Source organism: Lagenorhynchus albirostris, chromosome 20 (assembly GCF_949774975.1).
Source record: "Lagenorhynchus albirostris chromosome 20, mLagAlb1.1, whole genome shotgun sequence".
Classification (NCBI taxonomy): Eukaryota; Metazoa; Chordata; class Mammalia; order Artiodactyla; family Delphinidae; genus Lagenorhynchus; species Lagenorhynchus albirostris.
In genome coordinates this window covers 34474674-34492747 of record NC_083114.1, presented here as the reverse complement: position 1 = coordinate 34492747, position 18074 = coordinate 34474674, and the positions used below count along the sequence as shown (strand labels likewise).

Genomic DNA, 18074 nt, shown 5'->3' with positions numbered 1-18074 from the left:
AAAAGAATAACCAGTAGTCCAAGATATATTTAGGAAACAAAAAGAATCTTTATTATTCTGACATTTTGAACAGAGTAAAAGGCTCGTAAAAACTCAGTAAGCATCTGTTGATGGGTTTGATCCAATGTCTACCCAGATACAGGAGTACCGTCATTCACCATCATCCCAAACATGAGTCGACCACTGTGTGATTGACTGGGAAGGTCCTTGGGAATGAGAGGGTGTCATATGATTTCTCAGAGAAAGCATCAAATGAATAAAATGATATACAGTATTTAACTAGCTTAACTAAATTAAAGAAAGTTTTCAGAATGTGGTTAGTGGAGGGGAGAGGGACTCATAGGAGAGGGAACTTCTGGGGTTGCAGTCCCCTGGTTCAGGTCCCTGCTGCCCAATCTACCCACACCTCTAACAGGCTCCTTCTGGACCACTCAGGGGCTCTTCTCCAGGTCCCTGAAGTATTCCTGGACCCAGTCATCGGTGGGATTGGCACAGATATATAAGCCCTTTCTGGTGAAGAAGCTGTGGAGAGGGCAGAAGTATTATATAGAGAATGAGTAAGGATGTTCTTGACCACCTGTGGCCCTTTCATCTTCATCCCTATGGGATTAATGGAGATAACCTCAGGTCATCTCCTTTCTGCTGTCTCTTTCTCTCCTCTCGTCCCTCTACTTCTGGCCACATCCTCCCTGGCTCTCGGCAGGCCCCATCCCATGTCAGGAAACAGCCCAGTGGCCTCTCTCTCTGTGTCCTGCATACACAGAAAGCCCCCAGAGGGCTGGGCGCCTTCCCAGGATGGCTCCTTATCTACAAGCCGGTACGCTTGAGATCTGCTCCCTGCTCTGACTCCTGTGGATACTCCCCCCGCCTCCACATCCTGTGTCTCCCCAGGGCTGAGCAGGAGGACTGACACTTACATGATACCAGGTCTGGAGCACTGGCTGCTGGTCTTAAAAAAGTTAACCACTTTTCTGCGGGGGATTTTCTGGGAGGTGTAGGTGAAGCAGCAGGTGGGTGCGGTGTAAACCCTACCTGTGGGGAAGCAAGAACAACAGTTACTCAGGAGTACAGGCAAGCCCCAGAGGATCAGGAAGAAGTGGAGAGAGACAGCGTAGCTCAGAGCTGAGGTTTGGGGGTAAAGGAAACCGGAAAGCATTTGATTCTTTCGTTTGTTTGTTTCTCATTAATTTCCCTTGTCTTGTTTTTGGTCTTGTCACTCCATTTTGGTCTCTATCTTTTTCTACAGGGAACTAAGCCCTGCAGAGGCTACTCCCTCCTCCTAACTCTCTTTGTGGAATTTTTTTCTGATCAATTGAAGGATAAGATGGCTGAGTTAAAGTACGAATGATTTTCACAACTCTTGGGAATCGCTGAATTGGGATTCTGAAACTTATCACCAGGATCTAAATAGACCTGGATTCTACCTCAAGTAAATGTATTAGACTTCAATATTCTCATCTAAAAAGTAGGATAAAACCTCTCCTAACTCCATCCTGAAGCCCAAATCAATAGAAGCTTTCGAACCTTCTTGAAGAAAATAACCATGTCATTTTTGAAACCCCGTTTGAGGTTCTTTAATTTCACATGGGGGTTCTTAGGCCACAGCACTTGGGCTAGATTCAGACCAGAGTGTGGGTAGCAACGATTAAAGGAGGGCAGGTAACGGACTTACTTTTTGCATAGCAGCAGAGGGTCATGGTGCAGAGAAGGACAAAGATGGTAGCCACGATGACCTTCATGATGCGGGACAGGCAGGCAGAAGAGTGTGGACAGAGCTGAGATGGGGCTTGGGAACTCCTTACTGCTGGCCTCCTTCTGGAATGTGAGCTATCTTCGCTCCTTTTAATAGGTGGTCCTGGGCTGCGGGAACATAAAAATCGGAGGTGCCTAAACAAGGAATTTTAAGTGTAGTGGTGTCGTTTGAGTTGTATAACCCAGCGTTGCCTGTGGTTACTAGAGAGGTTTTGGGTGCACCTAGCAATGGTTCAATTGCCAATTTGCTTGTGTGCTTATGAGGAAGTGGTTTCTCCAGATGGGGGACCAGGAGTTGGCATCGCCCAGGGATCAGGCTTAGCTGTTTCCTTTCCACGTGACAGATATCTCTCTGTAGTGAGTGATCACAGCCTTCTTCCATGGAGCAGGATGCTCTGATGGACTCCCACAATTGTCCTAAGTGTAAAAATGCCACTGAGTCTCAAGAAGGATAAGCCAAACTTAAGCGCACCCTAGATGGAAAGAACAGAATTGGAAAGGCTGGAGGTACAAGAACGGTGGAAATAAGGATTAGCTTTCCAGTACTGGTCTATTTGTCAAATACTCACCACATACCTACAATGAAGTCTGGATTTAACGCTGGCTAAGGGTCCAGCCTTAAAAACGTCCATATTATTTGAGCCAGAAATTCTGTTTTTTCAGAACCTATCCTATGGAAATGAACTCACAGAACATGGAAAATTTTAAGGACACTGTTATCTGGTGCAGCTTATCTTTGATCAAATAATTGACACCAAACTAGATATTCTACAGAGCTGGAATGATAAAGTAAACCCACTGATAGACATAATGGTTAATGTTTAAGAGCCTAGTGCCAGCCTCTTAAATAGAATGACATGAAAAGACTTAATTTTTAATATTAAATATTAACAAGCAAGATGCAAAAAAAAAATCCTGAGAAGAGGAAGAAAAAACCAGAAAGAAATATGCCTGTCTGCCCCTCACCCCATGGCCCATGGGTTGGCTCTCCTCCACAAGCCCTGCCTGTCTCTAGGAAGGAGGAGTGATACCGATATTATACCAGGGTAGGAAAACTGGCTGTGTGTGTCACCATGACCATGAACAAATTTGTGACAGATCTGGAGAGAAATAAGAGAAGCAGCAGGCACTGAGGTGTCTGCCCTAACCATGAAGAAGTGGCAACCAAGAGCCCAAGAAAAGCCAACTCAATTTTTTCTACCCTGGGCGGGGGCCACCTAGAAGTTGGTGGAGATGTCAGAGCTCAGGGCTGCAGAGTAGGGCACAAACGAAGCGAGGAAACTAAGCATTTCTTCTCTTCCTTGAATTTTAAAAAATTAATTAATTTATTTATTTTTGGCTGTGTTGGGTCTTTGTTGCTGCGCCCGGGCTTTCTCTAGTTGCGGTGAGAGGGGGCTGCTCTTTGTTGCAGTGTGCAGGGGCTTCTCACTGCGGTGGCTTCTCTTGTTGCAGAGCACGGGCTGTAGGCGCATGGGCTTCGGTAGTTGTGGCTCGCAGGCTCCAGAGCACAGGCTCAGTAGTTGTGGCACACAGGCTTAGTTGCTCCGCGGCATGTGGGATCTTCCCGGACCAGGGATCGAACCCCTGTCCCCTGCATTGGCAGGTGGATTCTTAAGCGCTGCGCCACCAGGGAAGTCCCTACCTTGAATTTTTGTTTTGAATCTCTGCCTGTCTTGTTCTCAGTCTCTGGCTCCCTCTTCAGGGAATATAGCTATAGGAACAGTGAGCCCTTGTTCCGTCTCTTTCGGGGGAACTTCATCTGGTGCACAGAGGCATTTCCCAGCAAGATACCACCTTCTGTACATCACCCAAAGTGTGGAGCTCCTTGGGAGAGCTGAGAGAATATATCATTTGGCTCATCCTAGGAACCAACTGGACCTGGCATTTGCATCTTGTTAATGGCTGCATTCGACCTCAATTTTCCCCACTAAAAATGGGTCCTAGTCCTCTTCTGCCTTTTAGATACAGAGGCTAGGAGAACTAAAACTTCTTGGGAAATAGTTCAGAATATTTTGAAAACTTCTGTGAATTCTTTGCTTTCACGTAAGGAATCTCAACCATAGGGCTTAAGTAATATGGTTTAGACATCCATCCAGAGCATTGGGAAACAATTCTAAAAGGGAGAAAGGATGAGGGTGCAGAGAGTCTTGTGATACAGACAAGACTTGTGAGCTGAGGGCCGTGGTGAGGAGATGGTGAACAAGGGCAGCCATGGGGAACTCATCAGTGATGGGCAGGCAGAGGGGCAAAGCCAAGATAGGACTGGGCACTTGCTGCTGCCTCCATCCTTCTGGAGTCCATCCTGTATCCTTGTCCCTTTATAGGCAACTCTGAAGCATGAGAAGCTGGAGGCTGGGGATGACCAGATCGGAAGTTGTCGGATGGTGTCGTGTTATGAGTTGCACATGTCGGGGTCTGTGGAGTCACACGGAGGTTCAGGGCATCCGAGATAGAGCTCAGTTGCTCACTTGTTGGGGCTGATTGGCTGGAAATGTTTTGGACAGTGATAGGAGGTGACGTGATGCTAGGGTTAGAGCTGTAAGTACATGGAAAGATCTAGAGATTAATGGTTTCACCCACAGAGCAGATCTGATGCTTTGCTACAGCTCTTCTGATCATACAAGGTGACATTTATGGGTAATGCCCCAGCACCGTGAGCACACAAATCGCCATGAAAACCGCACCCTGGGTGGAAAGGGCCATGACATCATGTTGCTCAGAGTGCTTCTAAGGAAGTGATTCACCAAAAACGGGGGAAGACAGGAGTTGTTGTCTCTGGGGGACCAAGCTTAGCTGGTTCTTTCTACCAAGAACAGTTCTTTATGGCCCATACCATTCCCTGTTCCCTTCCTCAGAGCAGACATGTCTAATGTTCTTCACAGGTGTTTTGACCATGACATATCTAATGATGCCACAGAGTCTAAAGTAGCCTGAGCCATGTTTGATGCAGTCCCAGATGGACAGAATGGCATTGGAGAAGCCTGGGCTACAGGCATGACACGATAGATGAGATCCGCTTTTTAATGACTGTTTCAATCATCAAACATTCACAAGTCCCTACAATGTGTCGTCACTGGGTTTAACAATAGCGTATAGAAATGGACATGCATTAGATATAGGTGCCTCTATAGATCAGGAGCCTCAATTGTTCTTATTTTTTGACTCAGAAAGTCTACAGCTAGGAAAATATCCTATGGAAAAAAACTTCATTTATGGAGAAAGTTTTATGCATATAGATGTTTGGTGCAGTTTATTTATAGCAATTAAACATTGGAACCAGTCCAAATGTGCTACACTAGTACATGATAATATAAATGCACTAGGCTGATGGTTGAGTAAATCAGGCAGCTCTTAAAAATACTGGAATGATTTGGAAAAGTCTTGTCATGTTAGGTATAAATAAGAAAAATACAAAATTGCATCCACATCATGACTACAGTAATGTCCCTTCCCCTCGCAGACACATAGTAAAAAAAGGTAAAAAAAGCAAGTAAGTAAATGGAACTATCATAAGCCTAGGGGAAAATGCACTTGAAAGAAATAAACCAAATGAATAGTGGTTAGGTTTGGGTAATAGAATTTTTCCTACCTTTAAGCAATGTAATTTTACTCAGATTATGCCTCGGAATACATTTATGCCACAATAAGACAGGAAGAATGTGGACAAAAGCCTCCTACATCCTTACTTGCACTTGGCATGCTTACCCAGCTTTCAGAAATGAAACAAGTTTTTTTTTCTTTTCTGTATTTTATATATAGTTAAAATTAGCTTTTACCACTTTTGAGGGTCATCTACAGTTAACATTACAAATTTTGCAAAAAAACCCCAATTTGAATTAAAAACACTAGCAACACTGCTTTTTCTCTACTCCTGTGAGACTCCCTCCTATGCCTGTGGTTGAGACTTTTTGTGAAGATGTGATACCTGAGCAGCAGCCACCATTTCATCACCATGAGGTAACAAGCCCAAAGAAGAAAAGCCAATGAAATGATGGGGGAAGGGGGTATGTTTAAGAAGGGAGTCCTTGATGACATTATTGAGCTGCCAGGCAAACCCTGGAAATGCCAGCTTGACTTTACAATAAGGAAACAGGAAATGTTCTAGGATTTTTAAATAACGAGGACTTCCTTTTAAAATTTCTTTACTTTCACAGTTTCTAGGGGCGAATTATTATTGCAAGAGGTGAATACACCATCACGTATTTAACTGTAGCTCATCTTTTAATTGTTGTAAATAAGCTGTGACAAACACCATGACGGCTACGATGTCATCTCTGTGTTTATTTCCATAGGATAGATCCCTGACAGAGAGCTCTGCTGTTCAAAGGGTAACAACATTTTAAGGCTCCTCATATTAGCTCCCAGTAAGCCCAGTTAAGCCAGGGACCAGCTGTTCTGTGTCCGTCTCAGCCTGTTGATGGTGATGCTACAGTTCAGCATGCCCTGCAGGATCTCACCTGGGCTGTACTCCTTGTGGGAGCCCCACAGACATTTCCCTGACCAGAGCCAATGTTGAGGCTGGACCAGCCACTGTGGTTCTTATTATGACTGCAAGACACACCTCAGCAACAAACATCAGGGGACTTTGAAAAGACAAGAATTGTTACTCGCCGGTCCTGGAAGGTACACGGCACTGCTGGGACCACACGGCGAGGTTGCCAGTAGAGAGAAAGCGAGCTCAGACCTGGGGTTCTGCCTTTATTGGGGCGAGGGTGGGGTGCCCAGGGTCTCATGTGTTCACTCTTTATTGGTGAATTTAAAACATAAAAGAGGAAATTAAACAGGGAAGGGAAAAGTGGGGTCACTCAAGGGGTCAGTTATGTAGGTCACCCAGAACTTTCTAAAAGGGGAACTTCATGGGTAGGGCAGCCTGGCCCTTTATCTAGTTGTGTATTGGGCAATGTGCTTATTCGAGATAGATTTCTTTGATATGGATGCCTCAGCAGTCAGGTAGAATGTTTGAGGAATGAGCCAGAGTCTGAAAGGCCAGCCTCAATCTGGCCCCTTCTGTAGCTGAGGCTTCTCCAGTTCTGCTGTCTCCATCCAGGCTACGGTTTCCCCTTGGGGTGTGCTTCTTAAGACTCCGTGGCATTATCATCTACATCACAGCTGTGCCGTCAGCTGGGGTGAGAACCAGAAGGTTCAGCCCTGTGGGAGAGATGCTTGGTCTACAGATCTGCTCTCATGGGAAGGCACCACCCAACCTGGTCACAGGGCCACACCAACCTCTCACCTCCTCTCACTGTGGAAACCATTTCCCCATCAAGTAAGCAACACAAGCATTCTTGCAAATAGCCTGAGCCTTTGTGGCGACCCAGAGCTTTCCTGGCTTGTGCAATTCGCTGCATGATCCCAACACAGTGATAAAAAATTTCCCCCTTGGTCTACCCAAGTTTCCATCTTTGAATGCCCCAAGGCTGCCTATAACGAGGGGACATGGCTTAGACCCCAGAAGGAGGCTGCAGCTTCGAGTCGCCAAGTCCCAACTCTTCTTGGCCACCACTTGGGCTCTCACTCGGCTGTCAAGCATCATGGAGGTCCCCGGGGCCACCCTGGCTGTCCCGCTCCCCTCCGCAGCCCCCCGTGAGTCTGTCCTCCCTTTCTTTTGCCCTGTCCCCTGACGCCCCCTCTCCCCACTCTCTGGCCACGGCTTGGGCCACAGTGCCAAAATCTTGTGCCCGAGCCCTGTAAGTAGACGACTTCAGAGAGATTTCAGACACTGTTTCCTGAGCAGAATTTCCCTTCTCAAGGGGTTTTAGCAATTCTAATCTCCGGCTCTGGGAGAGAGTGGGAGGGATTCCTGGGAAAATGAGACCCAGATGGGATTCTGACAAGAGGTGGAACCTGTGTCGAGCTGGCTCCCAGTGGTGTGGCCTTCACTCTCCTTAAGAATCCAGTTGAGACTCCCCAGTGAGAGACAGAAAAAGAACTAGTTTGTTCAGAAAACTAAATCCTCCATAGAGAGGCACAGAGACTCCAAACCAAGACAGACAACCCCGAAAGAGAGACACAGAAATAAAAATGTCGAAGGAAAGAGGAAATGCCAACTTCCTCCTGGATCCCCCCCGCCCATCATCCTCCCCTCCGGCAGCACTGTCTCCTTCAGGTCCGCCTGACCCTCCAGCTGCAGCTGGTTCACCTTTTCCTCTGAACAAGGACTTAGGATCAATCTGTCCTGTTTCTCACGGTTGGTGCCAACACCCCGACCGCCTGCTGCTTCTCCTACATCTCCTGGCAGATCCCGTGTAAATTCATGGATGACTATTATGAGACCAGCCGCCAGTGCTCAAAGCCCAGTGTCATGTAAGGGCCAGTTTCCTTGCCCACCCTGGGGAAGCAGACTGGGGGTCTGGCCTGAGGCACCTCCTCAGAGCTCAGGACACCAGGAGAGGCCACTGCCGTGTTTTCTGACCTGCTCTGGGGCCTGGGGAGAGTCCTGGAGGGTCTGCCCACCGGGCAGAGGGAAGAGTGACAGCAGGAAGTTGGCTTTCCCAAGGGACCCCCATATGAGACACAGGGTTGGTCTGTAAACCCCAAGAATAAGGACATGATATAAAGCATGTGGATAGGCTCTGAGAGGTCTGGGGCAGAGAAGGAGGGAGGGGTCACAGTGGGCCCAGGATTCCCCTGTGGGATTCCTCAGTGTGTAATCCTTCCACTCCTCTCCACAGCTTCCAAACCAAAAGAGGCCAGGAGGTCTGTGCCGACCCCAATGGGGACTGAGTCCAGGAATACATCACTGACCTGGAGCTGAGTGCCTGAGTGGCCTGGGAGCTGCAGGGAAGGTGTTACATCTATGGTAGATGGGGGAGCAGGACAGTAACCCTGGGACTCCAAAAGGCACCTCTTCTGTGGGTCACATCCCCGCCCCCAGCCACACTCTGGGGCCCTCCTTAACTTTGATGTATCTTATTTAACTTTTGTCATTTATTTCCACTGTCGAAGTGGGTGATGTAATGAATATTTGCTCTGACACCGCATGTCATCCTCTTCACCATCCATCCCTCCTCCTTCCTCTTCAGTTCTCCTCACTCTCAATACGTGGACCAATCAGTGTGATTAGCGCTCTCTTGGCAGAAATGGCATCACACACAACAAACAACACATGCTGATTGAGTGCTTTTGCCCAGCACCATGATTCAAAATATCGAAGGCTCTTATATAAAAGGTAACCCAGCATTATCCTTGTGCTGACTCTCTTGATTTTGTTTTCCCAACTAACCTGAATCACAGGTTGAGAGGAGTACTGGGGGAAGAAGTAGGGAAATATGAAAACGGGCAGAAAGCAATGAGAAAGGGATAAAAGCACTAGTAGAGGGACACCAGACATCTCCCTGGAGATACTTTCCTGGAAAGTTGAAACTGACATATTACTTTGTAAGCAAATCACAATGGATATGGTCTAGGAAAATTTCCTAGTTAAATGAATACCATGGTGATGCGAATGTGTGCACACAAGTTCCTTTTCATAAATGATTTCCTCAGAATGATGGCTAACACTTGTTGAGGGCTTACCAAGTGTTGGGTTCTTCGCTAAATGCATACATTAATGCTGTGCTAAGTGTTTACATTAGTGCTGTGCTGAGTGCTCACATTAGTGACAGTCTAGCCACTCCTGCCTGCAGTCTGTCAAGGATACCCTACCCGCCAGTTGACTGAGAGGCTTGGTCACCTTCTCTGTTGTTCTGCACTTTGCTTTCTCCGGGAATGTTCTCCATAGCCACACCTGAGCTGAGGCTTGGGGGCCAGAGTGGCCAGAGTTAAATATAAATACAGGATGAAGAATTCTTCACTATAAGGATGTCCCATGCAATAGATGGGACATACTTATACAAAAAGTATTTGTCGTGTATCTGAAATTCAATTTTAACTGGGAATCCTGTATTTCATCTGGTAACCCTACTTGGGGTGCATACCTGTCATAATGGCTGCCTAGTTCCTGCTGGAGATGGGTGCTATAGGATTGGCTTGAGGGAAGAGCAGTGCTTTTCAACCTTGAATTCACATAGAATTACTTGCAGGAGCTTTTTAAAAAACTCCATTGCCTGGAGAGCACCTCCAAAGTTATGGGTTTAATGAGATTTAGGTGGGAACGGGGCAGCAGTAATTTTAAAATGTTAATGCACAGGTAGTTTGAGAACCAATGTTGGGGTGTAGTCCTTGTCTGTTTTTGGCTGGTCTTGGGGTTTCAGAGGCAATACAGCTCCTTTCCCATTTTTCAAAGTTCTGATATGTTTTTGGTCAATTCCACTGGATGGTTAATTAGCAGAAAATCCGTCAGTTACTGTTACTTTTAGAACGGGGTTTTGGAACTCCTCTCTCATAGCACAGTACTGGGAGCTCTGGGCGTCCCCTTTACCGTCACACCCCTCTCCCCCATGTCACTGGCTGCTATCTCCCCATGGCCCTCTGCTGATGAAACGATGCCACAGGCATGGAGGTTTCCTTAATTAGCTCCAAGTATGTTGCCGCAGTTGTTGCCTCCAACTGCATCCCAGTTGCCTGCGTCTTCACAGAGAACATGATGGTTCATTTTGTCCACAAGATAAATATTTAAAGGAGGGGTCTGAGAACGGGATGACTCAGGGTGTATATGGACCCCACTTTTTTGTCCTCTCTATTCTCTCATCTTCCCATTTCTTCTTATACTAACATTAGCTTGGAGGAAAGAATTCTGCTTTTCCAGATGACTGATTCTCAATCGGCTTGATTTGCAGGCAGCAAGCAGAAAGGGTTTCTCTTAAGCAAACTATACTTTTTTCCTTCTCTGCTATTGGAGAAGCCAGTTTCAAAGTGAGCTAATCTCTTTCTTAGTGGGCTTTGCTCATGTATGCAAGAAGTAATCAGTCTTCAACATCCTGAATTTTGCTTTTGGATGCAACCTTGGTAGGCAGATGACCTTGGTGAGAATACGTGAGGCCATGGGGGTGACCCGCTGTTGTGCTGACCAGAGGTATCCTTACTGATTTTGCATTCAGCTCCTGACCTCAGCCAATTCCACTTTTGGGGTCTGCTGCCTGCAACACTGCAGTCTGTGTCACTTAGGGATGTTTTGAGTTACTGTATCAGAAAAGCTGGCTCAATCTGACTAACCCGATAAAGGAAACTTGTTAGTTCACTTAACTGAAGCTTCAGGAAGTATTGATTGACTACCTTCAGGCAAAGCTTGATCCAGTGGTCCTTAAAGTATCACCATAAACCATATTTCTTTCTGAATTTCTTTTTTTAAAATAGATTTTATTTATTTATTTATTTACTGGCTGTGATGGGGCTTTATTGCTGCACGCGGGTTTTCTCTAGTTGCGGTGAGCGGGGGCTACTCTTCTTTGCGGTGCGTGGGCTTCTGATTGCGGTGGCTTCTCTTGTCGTGGAGCACAGGCTCTAGGTGTGCAGGCTTCAGTAGTTGTGGCACACGGGCTCAGTAGTTGCGGCTCACGGGCTCTAGAGCGCAGGCTCAGTAGTTATGGCGCAGGGGCTTAGTTGCTCCGTGGCACGTGAGATCTTCCCGGACCAGGGCTGGAACCCATGTCCCCTGCATCGGCAGGCGGATTCTTAACCACTGCACCACCAGGGAAGCCCTCTTTCTGAATTTCTGATCTCCCTTTCATTTGAGAGCTTCATCCTAGGACCTCAACTGTAAAGTGAGTCATTTTGCTTGCAGGCACTTCCAGATGTTATGAGTTCCCCCCACCCCTCAAGATCCCTTCACTGCGTTTCAAGAGGAGCGTGACCTCTCTTCACACAGGTGGAACCCACTAGGCGGTCCACTCTCTTTCTTCTTCCTATAGATATAGAATGTGCTTGTTGACTTCCTGAGCCAGACTGAGTGGGAGAGAAGAAAATGAGCTAAGGGGCAGGGCAGAGAAAGGAGTGAGTTTCCTCTTGGTCAAGCGACCCTGTGGAAGGTTCTGGAGCTTGAGCCTTCTTCTCAACGACACAGCACAGATTGGGGAATCATATATCCCACGTCTTCTGGGAAGACCCCGTTTACGCTGGTTGTACCAGCGTAATTACTAACAGTACCCCTGACTCTCAGAACGGTCATCCTACCAATAGGAGGTCTAAGTCTTGAAAGGTCTCTAACGGCAGGAGCTCAGGGTTGATGTCCACAAAGGTCCCTGGCTGTGTGGGCAAAGGATGCTGAAGTCCAGTCTGCACATCACCTGTAAACTCTTACACCCAACGCAGGGCCAGGTGTGCTCCAAGAGGGAGACTTTTCTTAACATGCTCAGGCTAGCCAAGGCCCAGGTGTGCCGCCAGTGGTGTGGACTGAGGGAGAGATGAAGGATGCGGGCAGGAGAGGGATGTCAACATCAGGGAACTATGCAAAGAGAGAGGACCCACAGAAACCTCTTCTGTGCAAAGAAATTCATGTGCTGCCCAAAAGAGCATCAGTGGCTTATTGGTATTAAAAAGAGAAGCAGAGATAACAGACGGAAGGGAAAAGGGACTACATCTGTTAAGTTTTCTCTTTACTCCAGTATCACCCCACATAGACCACCCACCTCGCCACCATACCAGAAGAATTAGGCCTTTGAAAGAGAGGAGGGGAAGGGATCCAGGACCAAACTAAAGCCTCATCTCACTCCAACTCCTCTGAGCCCATTGCACCAATGGGAGGTGTGGAGGTGGGGAGAAGTGGAGATGAGATCAAATTTGAGATTGAAGTTTTAAACTGAAAGAATTTTAATTACTGAATGTGGCCAGAAAGTTATGGGATCTGCCCCAAAATGTTGTTAAGGTGGAACCAGCAGTGGGAGAAAAGTTCAGCATTTTATGTTTGTTTTCTGTAAGAGTCAGGATAGGACAGGCTATAGTTCTGTAATGAACAACCCCCCAGTACATTAACGAAATAAAAGTTTCTCACTTGCACAAGATCTGATGTAGGCTGGATCATTGGTTCTCAAAATTTAGTGTGCTGCAGAATCACCTGGAGGGCCTGTCTAAGCCCAAGAGGCTCTAATTCTATATGTCTGGGGTATGGCTCAGCTCTGCTTTTCTATTGGGCTTTCAGGGGATGCTGCTGCCGCTGGCCCATGAACTGTACTTTGAGTTGTACTGATCCCAGAGCAGCTTGCCTGGTGACTCAGGAATCTAGGCTGCTTCCATCCCGTAGCTATAGCTTCTGGAATGAGAGAGAAGGAGACAGAAAAGGCGTACTGCTTTTAACTGTTCTGGCCCAGAAGTGACACACGTCACTTCTGCTTACAGACCATTGACCAGAATTAGTCACAAGAGACCAACCCAGCTGCAATGTAGGGAAACATATGGACTATTTAGGGAGCACTGTCTCTGCCACTTACTCTCAAACAAAAGGATAACCAAGGAAAGAGGTCTGACCAATGTGAACTTTTTTTTTTGGCCGCGCATGCAGATTGCAGGATCTTAGTTCCTCCACCAGGGACTGAACCCGTGCCCTCAGCAGTGAAAGCACCAAGTCCTAACCACTGGACCGCCAGGGAATTCCTGACCAATGTGAACTTGTAGTCTATGAGAGTATTTTGCTTTTTCTTTTCCTTCCCCCCCTTATTACTAAAAGATGACTGTCAGTTTAGTACTCATCCTACATATGAGGTATTCATGCAATATTTGTGCTGTCAAGATGTGGACTAAACCCTAGATCTATTGGGAAACATTTCAATGCTCATAGGCCAATAGTGTAAGTCGTCAGATGTTGAGAGTCCACAGAAGCAAGGAGGAGACTCCATGGCTTCAACAAGAGCAGAGGTTCCTCCTGTGATCACTCCTAATAATGCCCACACACTTGTCATGGGTGGTTTGCTATGTTTTTGGGCAGAAGGGAGAATATCTCAGAATGGGAAAGGATTATAAAATGTTGCATGGGAGGAGCTCTGTGTGCAGGTACGTGTGCGTGTGCGTGTGTGTGTGGAGAGAGAGAGAGAGAGAGAGAGAGAGAGAGGGAGAATCCTGGGTCAAAATGTACCCCTTAGAGCTAGACAGGATATGTTTGTTACCTTGATCTCTTGATACAATGGACAGCATGACATTAACCAACATTCCAAAGTTTTCTGAGCCGCACTGAAGTCTGAAAGGCTCATCCCTTCAATGGTGGATCTAGATCTTGAGCAGGGGATTCAAATATCTGGGATACCACATATAGCTGGGGGTGGGCTGTGGGAGGATGAGATGAGGACAAAGAGAGCTAAGAAGGGGCAAGTTTTTGGAGTAAGACCCCAACTTAAAAAGTCTTGTCTCTTAAATGAAAAAATTCACACACTCATATGTATGAAAATCAAAGGACAAAGAGTGGAAAATGAAAAGTGGAGCTCTCCATTTCTTAAAAATTGTGTTTCCCAGAGGAAATCACATTTAACAGGTTGAGAGGTATCACATCACATGTCCTTCTTATGTTTATGTAAATATATAGAGCTTTTACCAAAGCAAGCATTATTACATGTAGTTCTGAAACAATTATGTTATAACAAAGATATTTGTATATTTACAGATACACATATGAAGGGTATATTTTATATACATAGCTTTAAATTAATGTCATGGATACATTTTCATCTCAGTACATTTATATCTACTTCATCATTTTCAGTGGTTTCATATTTATTATGTGGCTGTACTATGATGCTTTAAGCTATTCCATTTTTGATGAATTTGTTTCTCTTTCATTGCTTTCACAAACAGGGCTGCAAAGAACATCTGTATGCCTATACCTTTATGTCTTTAGATAGTGTTTCTCAAAATAGGTTCCTCAAAATAAGATAGATTGAAGAATGCATACATTTAAAAATTTGCTAGAAACTGTGTCATTACTCTTCAAAAACCCTATCAAAATTCCACTTTGTGATACTAAAAAATAAAGAGTTTAAAACAAAACAAAGTAAGTAGGGCTTAACAAAAAATTAATATACATTTGCATTTCTCATAAGCATGTGGAATTTCTCTCTCCTGAATTTTACAACAGAGACTCTGACTTAATCTAACTTTCTTACGCTTAAAAACATAATCTAGGCCAGGACTCAGAAAACTTTTCCATAAAGGGTCAGGTAGTAAATGTTTGGGGCTTTGCAGGCATACAGACTCAGTGGCAATTATTCAACTCTGCCACCGTAGTGAGAGCAGCCACAGACGGTATATCATGGAATGGGCATGGCTGTGTTCCCCTAAAACTTTGTTTACAAAAACAGTCTGGAATTTTTTTTTTTTTCCGGCCGTGTGGGGCGGCATGCGGGATCTTAGTTCCCTGACCAGGGATCAAACCCATGCCCCCTGCATTGGAAGTGCAGAGTCTTTAACCACTGGACCACCAAACAAGTCCCCAAATCACCTTTCATTTTTAACTTTCAGGAATATGTGGCCTCTAGATGTGTGACGAACCTGAAGCCTGGCCCTCAAGCTGAGGCACAAGAACAAGCAAACAGGCTTTTACAGAGAGCTGGGGTGTGTTTCAACCTGTTATTTGTGCTGTGCCCTGAGGCTGGTAGCCTGATTTCCATGATTGTTACAGTCTTGAGAGACCCAGGAATGCAAACCCCTGTGGCCACTAGAGTCAGAGGTTCACAGGGCATCCCCTGGCAGCAGCCACAAAGCCTGGACACCAGATGGAAAAATGTGGTCACCAGGAATGTGTAAAAGCCCGTCTCCGGGAGATACCAGTGCTGTGGAGTGTGGCAGGGGGTGAGCACAAAGATGGTGTCCACTGGTGGGAGGGTAAAGATGCCTTATGCTGAGAAGAAAAAAAAGGAAAAAACAATAACTGCTGGCTTTAGTAGAGCACAGAGAGAGAGAGCAAAAATGGTTCTACCATACCTCCATCCTGGAGATTATCCCAATGGCCGGCCCCTCAGGCCAGTGCTTTAAGTTTAGCAAATGCGTCTTTTTGGCCTCAAGTCTGATGCTTTTCAAATGGCTGCTTCTGCGCTGGGCCCTGGGACGAGTGAATCTGCATCATGAGACCCTTAAGAGGGGTTTCTCAGTTTGCTACGGCTCTTTGGATCTCGTGGACACGAGTCCCATTGGTTTTCAAAGCCTGATCTTTGGGGGGGATCACCTCTCAGTTGCAGGTCTTAAAAGTTGAGGTGCCTGAAAAGTTGATGGGTTACAGACCTTTTGCTCCTCAGGGAGAAGCTCCCAGTTTGTGAGTTCTCTCCTGACTATGGGTGGTCACCCTGGGGGTGGGGTTAATGGCCAGACCACAGCTCAGACTCTTCTACCCTCCTCCCATGTGGTACATTTTTTTAAAACTGAGGTATATTTACAATATTATATTAGTTTCAGGTGTACAACATAGTGATACAAAATTTTTATAGATTTCACTCCATTTGTAGTTAGTATAAATATTGGTTATATTTCCTGTGCTGTATATACCTTGTAGCTTATTTACTTTACATATAGTAGTTTGTACCTCTTAATCCTCTACTCCATCTTGCCCCTCTTCTGTTCCCTCTCTGCACTGGTAACCACTAGTTAGTTCTCTGTATCTGTGAGTCTGTTTCCTTTCTGTAATATTCACTAGTTTGTTTTATTTTTTAGATTCCACATACAAGTGATAACATACAGTATTTGTCTTTCTCTCTCTGACTTCTTTCACTAAGTGTAATGCCCTCCAAGTTCATCCATGTTGTTGCAAGTGGCAAAATTTCATTCTTTTCTAATGGCTGAGTAATATTCCATTGTATATATAAAACCACATCTTCTTGTCCATTCATCTATTGATGGACACTTAGGTTGCTTCCATACCTTGGCAATTGTAAATAATGCTGCTATGAACATTGGGGTGCATGTATCTTTTCGAATTAGTATTTTCTCTTTTTCCTGATATACACTCAAGAGTGGAATTGTTGGATCATATGGTAGTTCTAATTTTGTTTTTTGAGGAAACTCCATACTATTTTCTACAGTGACTGCATCAATTTACATTCCCATCAACAGTGTACAAGGGTTTCCTTTTCTCCACGTCCTTGCCAACATCTGTTATTTGCAGTGTTTTTGAAGATAGCCATTCTGACCAGTGTGAACTGATAACTCATTGTGGTTTTGACTTGCATTCCTGTTGATTAAAAATGTTGAGCATTGGGCTTCCCTGGTGGCCCAGTGGTTGAGAGTCTGCTTGCCGATGCAGGGGACATGGGTTCGTGCCCCGGTCTGGGAAGATCCCACATGCTGTGGAGCGGCTGGGCCCGTAAGCCATGGCCGCTGGGCCTGCACGTCTGGAGCCTGTGCTCTGCAATGGGAGAGGCCACAACAGTGAGAGGCCTGCGTACCGCAAAAAAAACACAAATAAATAAAAATTAAAAAAAAAATGTTGAGCATCTTTTTACGTTCCTGTTGGCCATCTGATGCCTTCTTTGGAAAAAGTTATCTTCAGGCTTTCTGCCCACTTTTAAATTGGGTTTTTTGTTTTTTCATTGTTGTTGTTGAATTGTATGGGCTATTTATATATTTTGGATATTAACTGTTTATGAGTCATATCATTTGCAAATATTTTCTCCCATTCAGTGGGTTGTCTTTTCATTCTGTTGATGGTTTCCTTTGCTGTGCAAAATCTTTTAAGTTTAATCAGGTCCCATTTGTTTATTTTTGCTTTTGTTTCTTTTGCCTTACGAGACAGATCCAAAAAAAATATTGCTATGATTTATGTCAAGGAATGTTCTGCCTTTGTTCTCTTCTAGTAGTTTTATGTTCTCTTCTAGTAGTTTTATGGTTTCCAGTCTTACATTTAGGTCTTTAATCCATTTTGAATTTAGTTTTGTACATGGTGTGAGAAAATGTTCTAATTTCATTCTTTTACATGTAGCTGTCCAGTTTCCCTAGCACCACTTATTGAAGAGACAGTCTTTCTCCATTGTATACTCTTGCCTCCTTTGTTGCAGATTAATTGACTATAATTGTATTGGTTTATTTCTGAGCTCTCTATTCTGTTCCATTGATCTTTGTGTCTGTTTTTGGCTAGTATCATATTGTTTTGATTATTGTAAGATTGTAGTATAGTCTGAAGTCAGGGAGCGTGATTCCTCCAGCTCTGTTCTTTCTCAAGATTCCTTTGGCTACTCGGTGACTTTATGGTTTCCATATAAATTTTAAAATTATTTGTTCTATTTCTGTTAAAATTGCCATTGGTATTTTCATAGGGATTGCATTAAATCTGTATATTGCCTTGGGTAGTATGGTCATTTTAACAATATTAATTCTTCCAATCCATGAACATGGTATCTTTCCATCTGTTTGTATCTTCTTCAGTTTCTTTCATTAGTGTCTTATAGTTTTCTGAATACAGGTCTTTTACCTCCTTAGGTAGGTTTATTCCTAGGTATTTTGTTCTTTTTGATGCAATTGTAAATGGAATTGTT

At 44.9% G+C, this 18074-nt stretch overlaps 3 protein-coding genes across 6 annotated transcripts in view; 2 read left to right on the top strand and 1 right to left on the bottom strand.

Moving 5' to 3' along the window:
- LOC132511360 (C-C motif chemokine 4) overlaps positions 1 to 18074 on the top strand; it is a 90668-nt gene that overhangs the window by 45946 nt on the left and 26648 nt on the right. Inside the window, exon 1 of one of the 4 annotated variants that reach the window (XM_060134491.1) lies at positions 8446 to 8551. The exons of 2 other annotated variants lie outside the window; for them this stretch is intronic. The gene's annotated coding sequence lies outside the window, so the exon portion shown is untranslated. Of the gene's footprint in view, positions 1 to 8445; positions 8552 to 18074 lie in introns of those variants that run through there. One more of the 4 variants, XM_060134492.1, reaches the window with a different exon arrangement.
- On the bottom strand, positions 25 to 6488 carry LOC132511139 (C-C motif chemokine 3-like). Its single transcript, XM_060133989.1, has 4 exons — positions 6364 to 6488; positions 1673 to 1860; positions 918 to 1032; positions 25 to 522 (listed from the first exon to the last, which is right to left on the bottom strand). The coding sequence occupies exons 1-4, from the start codon at positions 6483 to 6485 to the stop codon at positions 432 to 434; spliced, it is 516 nt and encodes a 171-aa protein (XP_059989972.1). The 5' UTR covers positions 6486 to 6488; the 3' UTR covers positions 25 to 431.
- LOC132511897 (C-C motif chemokine 3-like) lies at positions 6653 to 8514 on the top strand. Its single transcript, XM_060135714.1, is given in 4 exon segments — positions 6653 to 6702; positions 6800 to 6878; positions 7916 to 8055; positions 8424 to 8514. Coding segments are annotated over 4 exon segments (360 nt in total).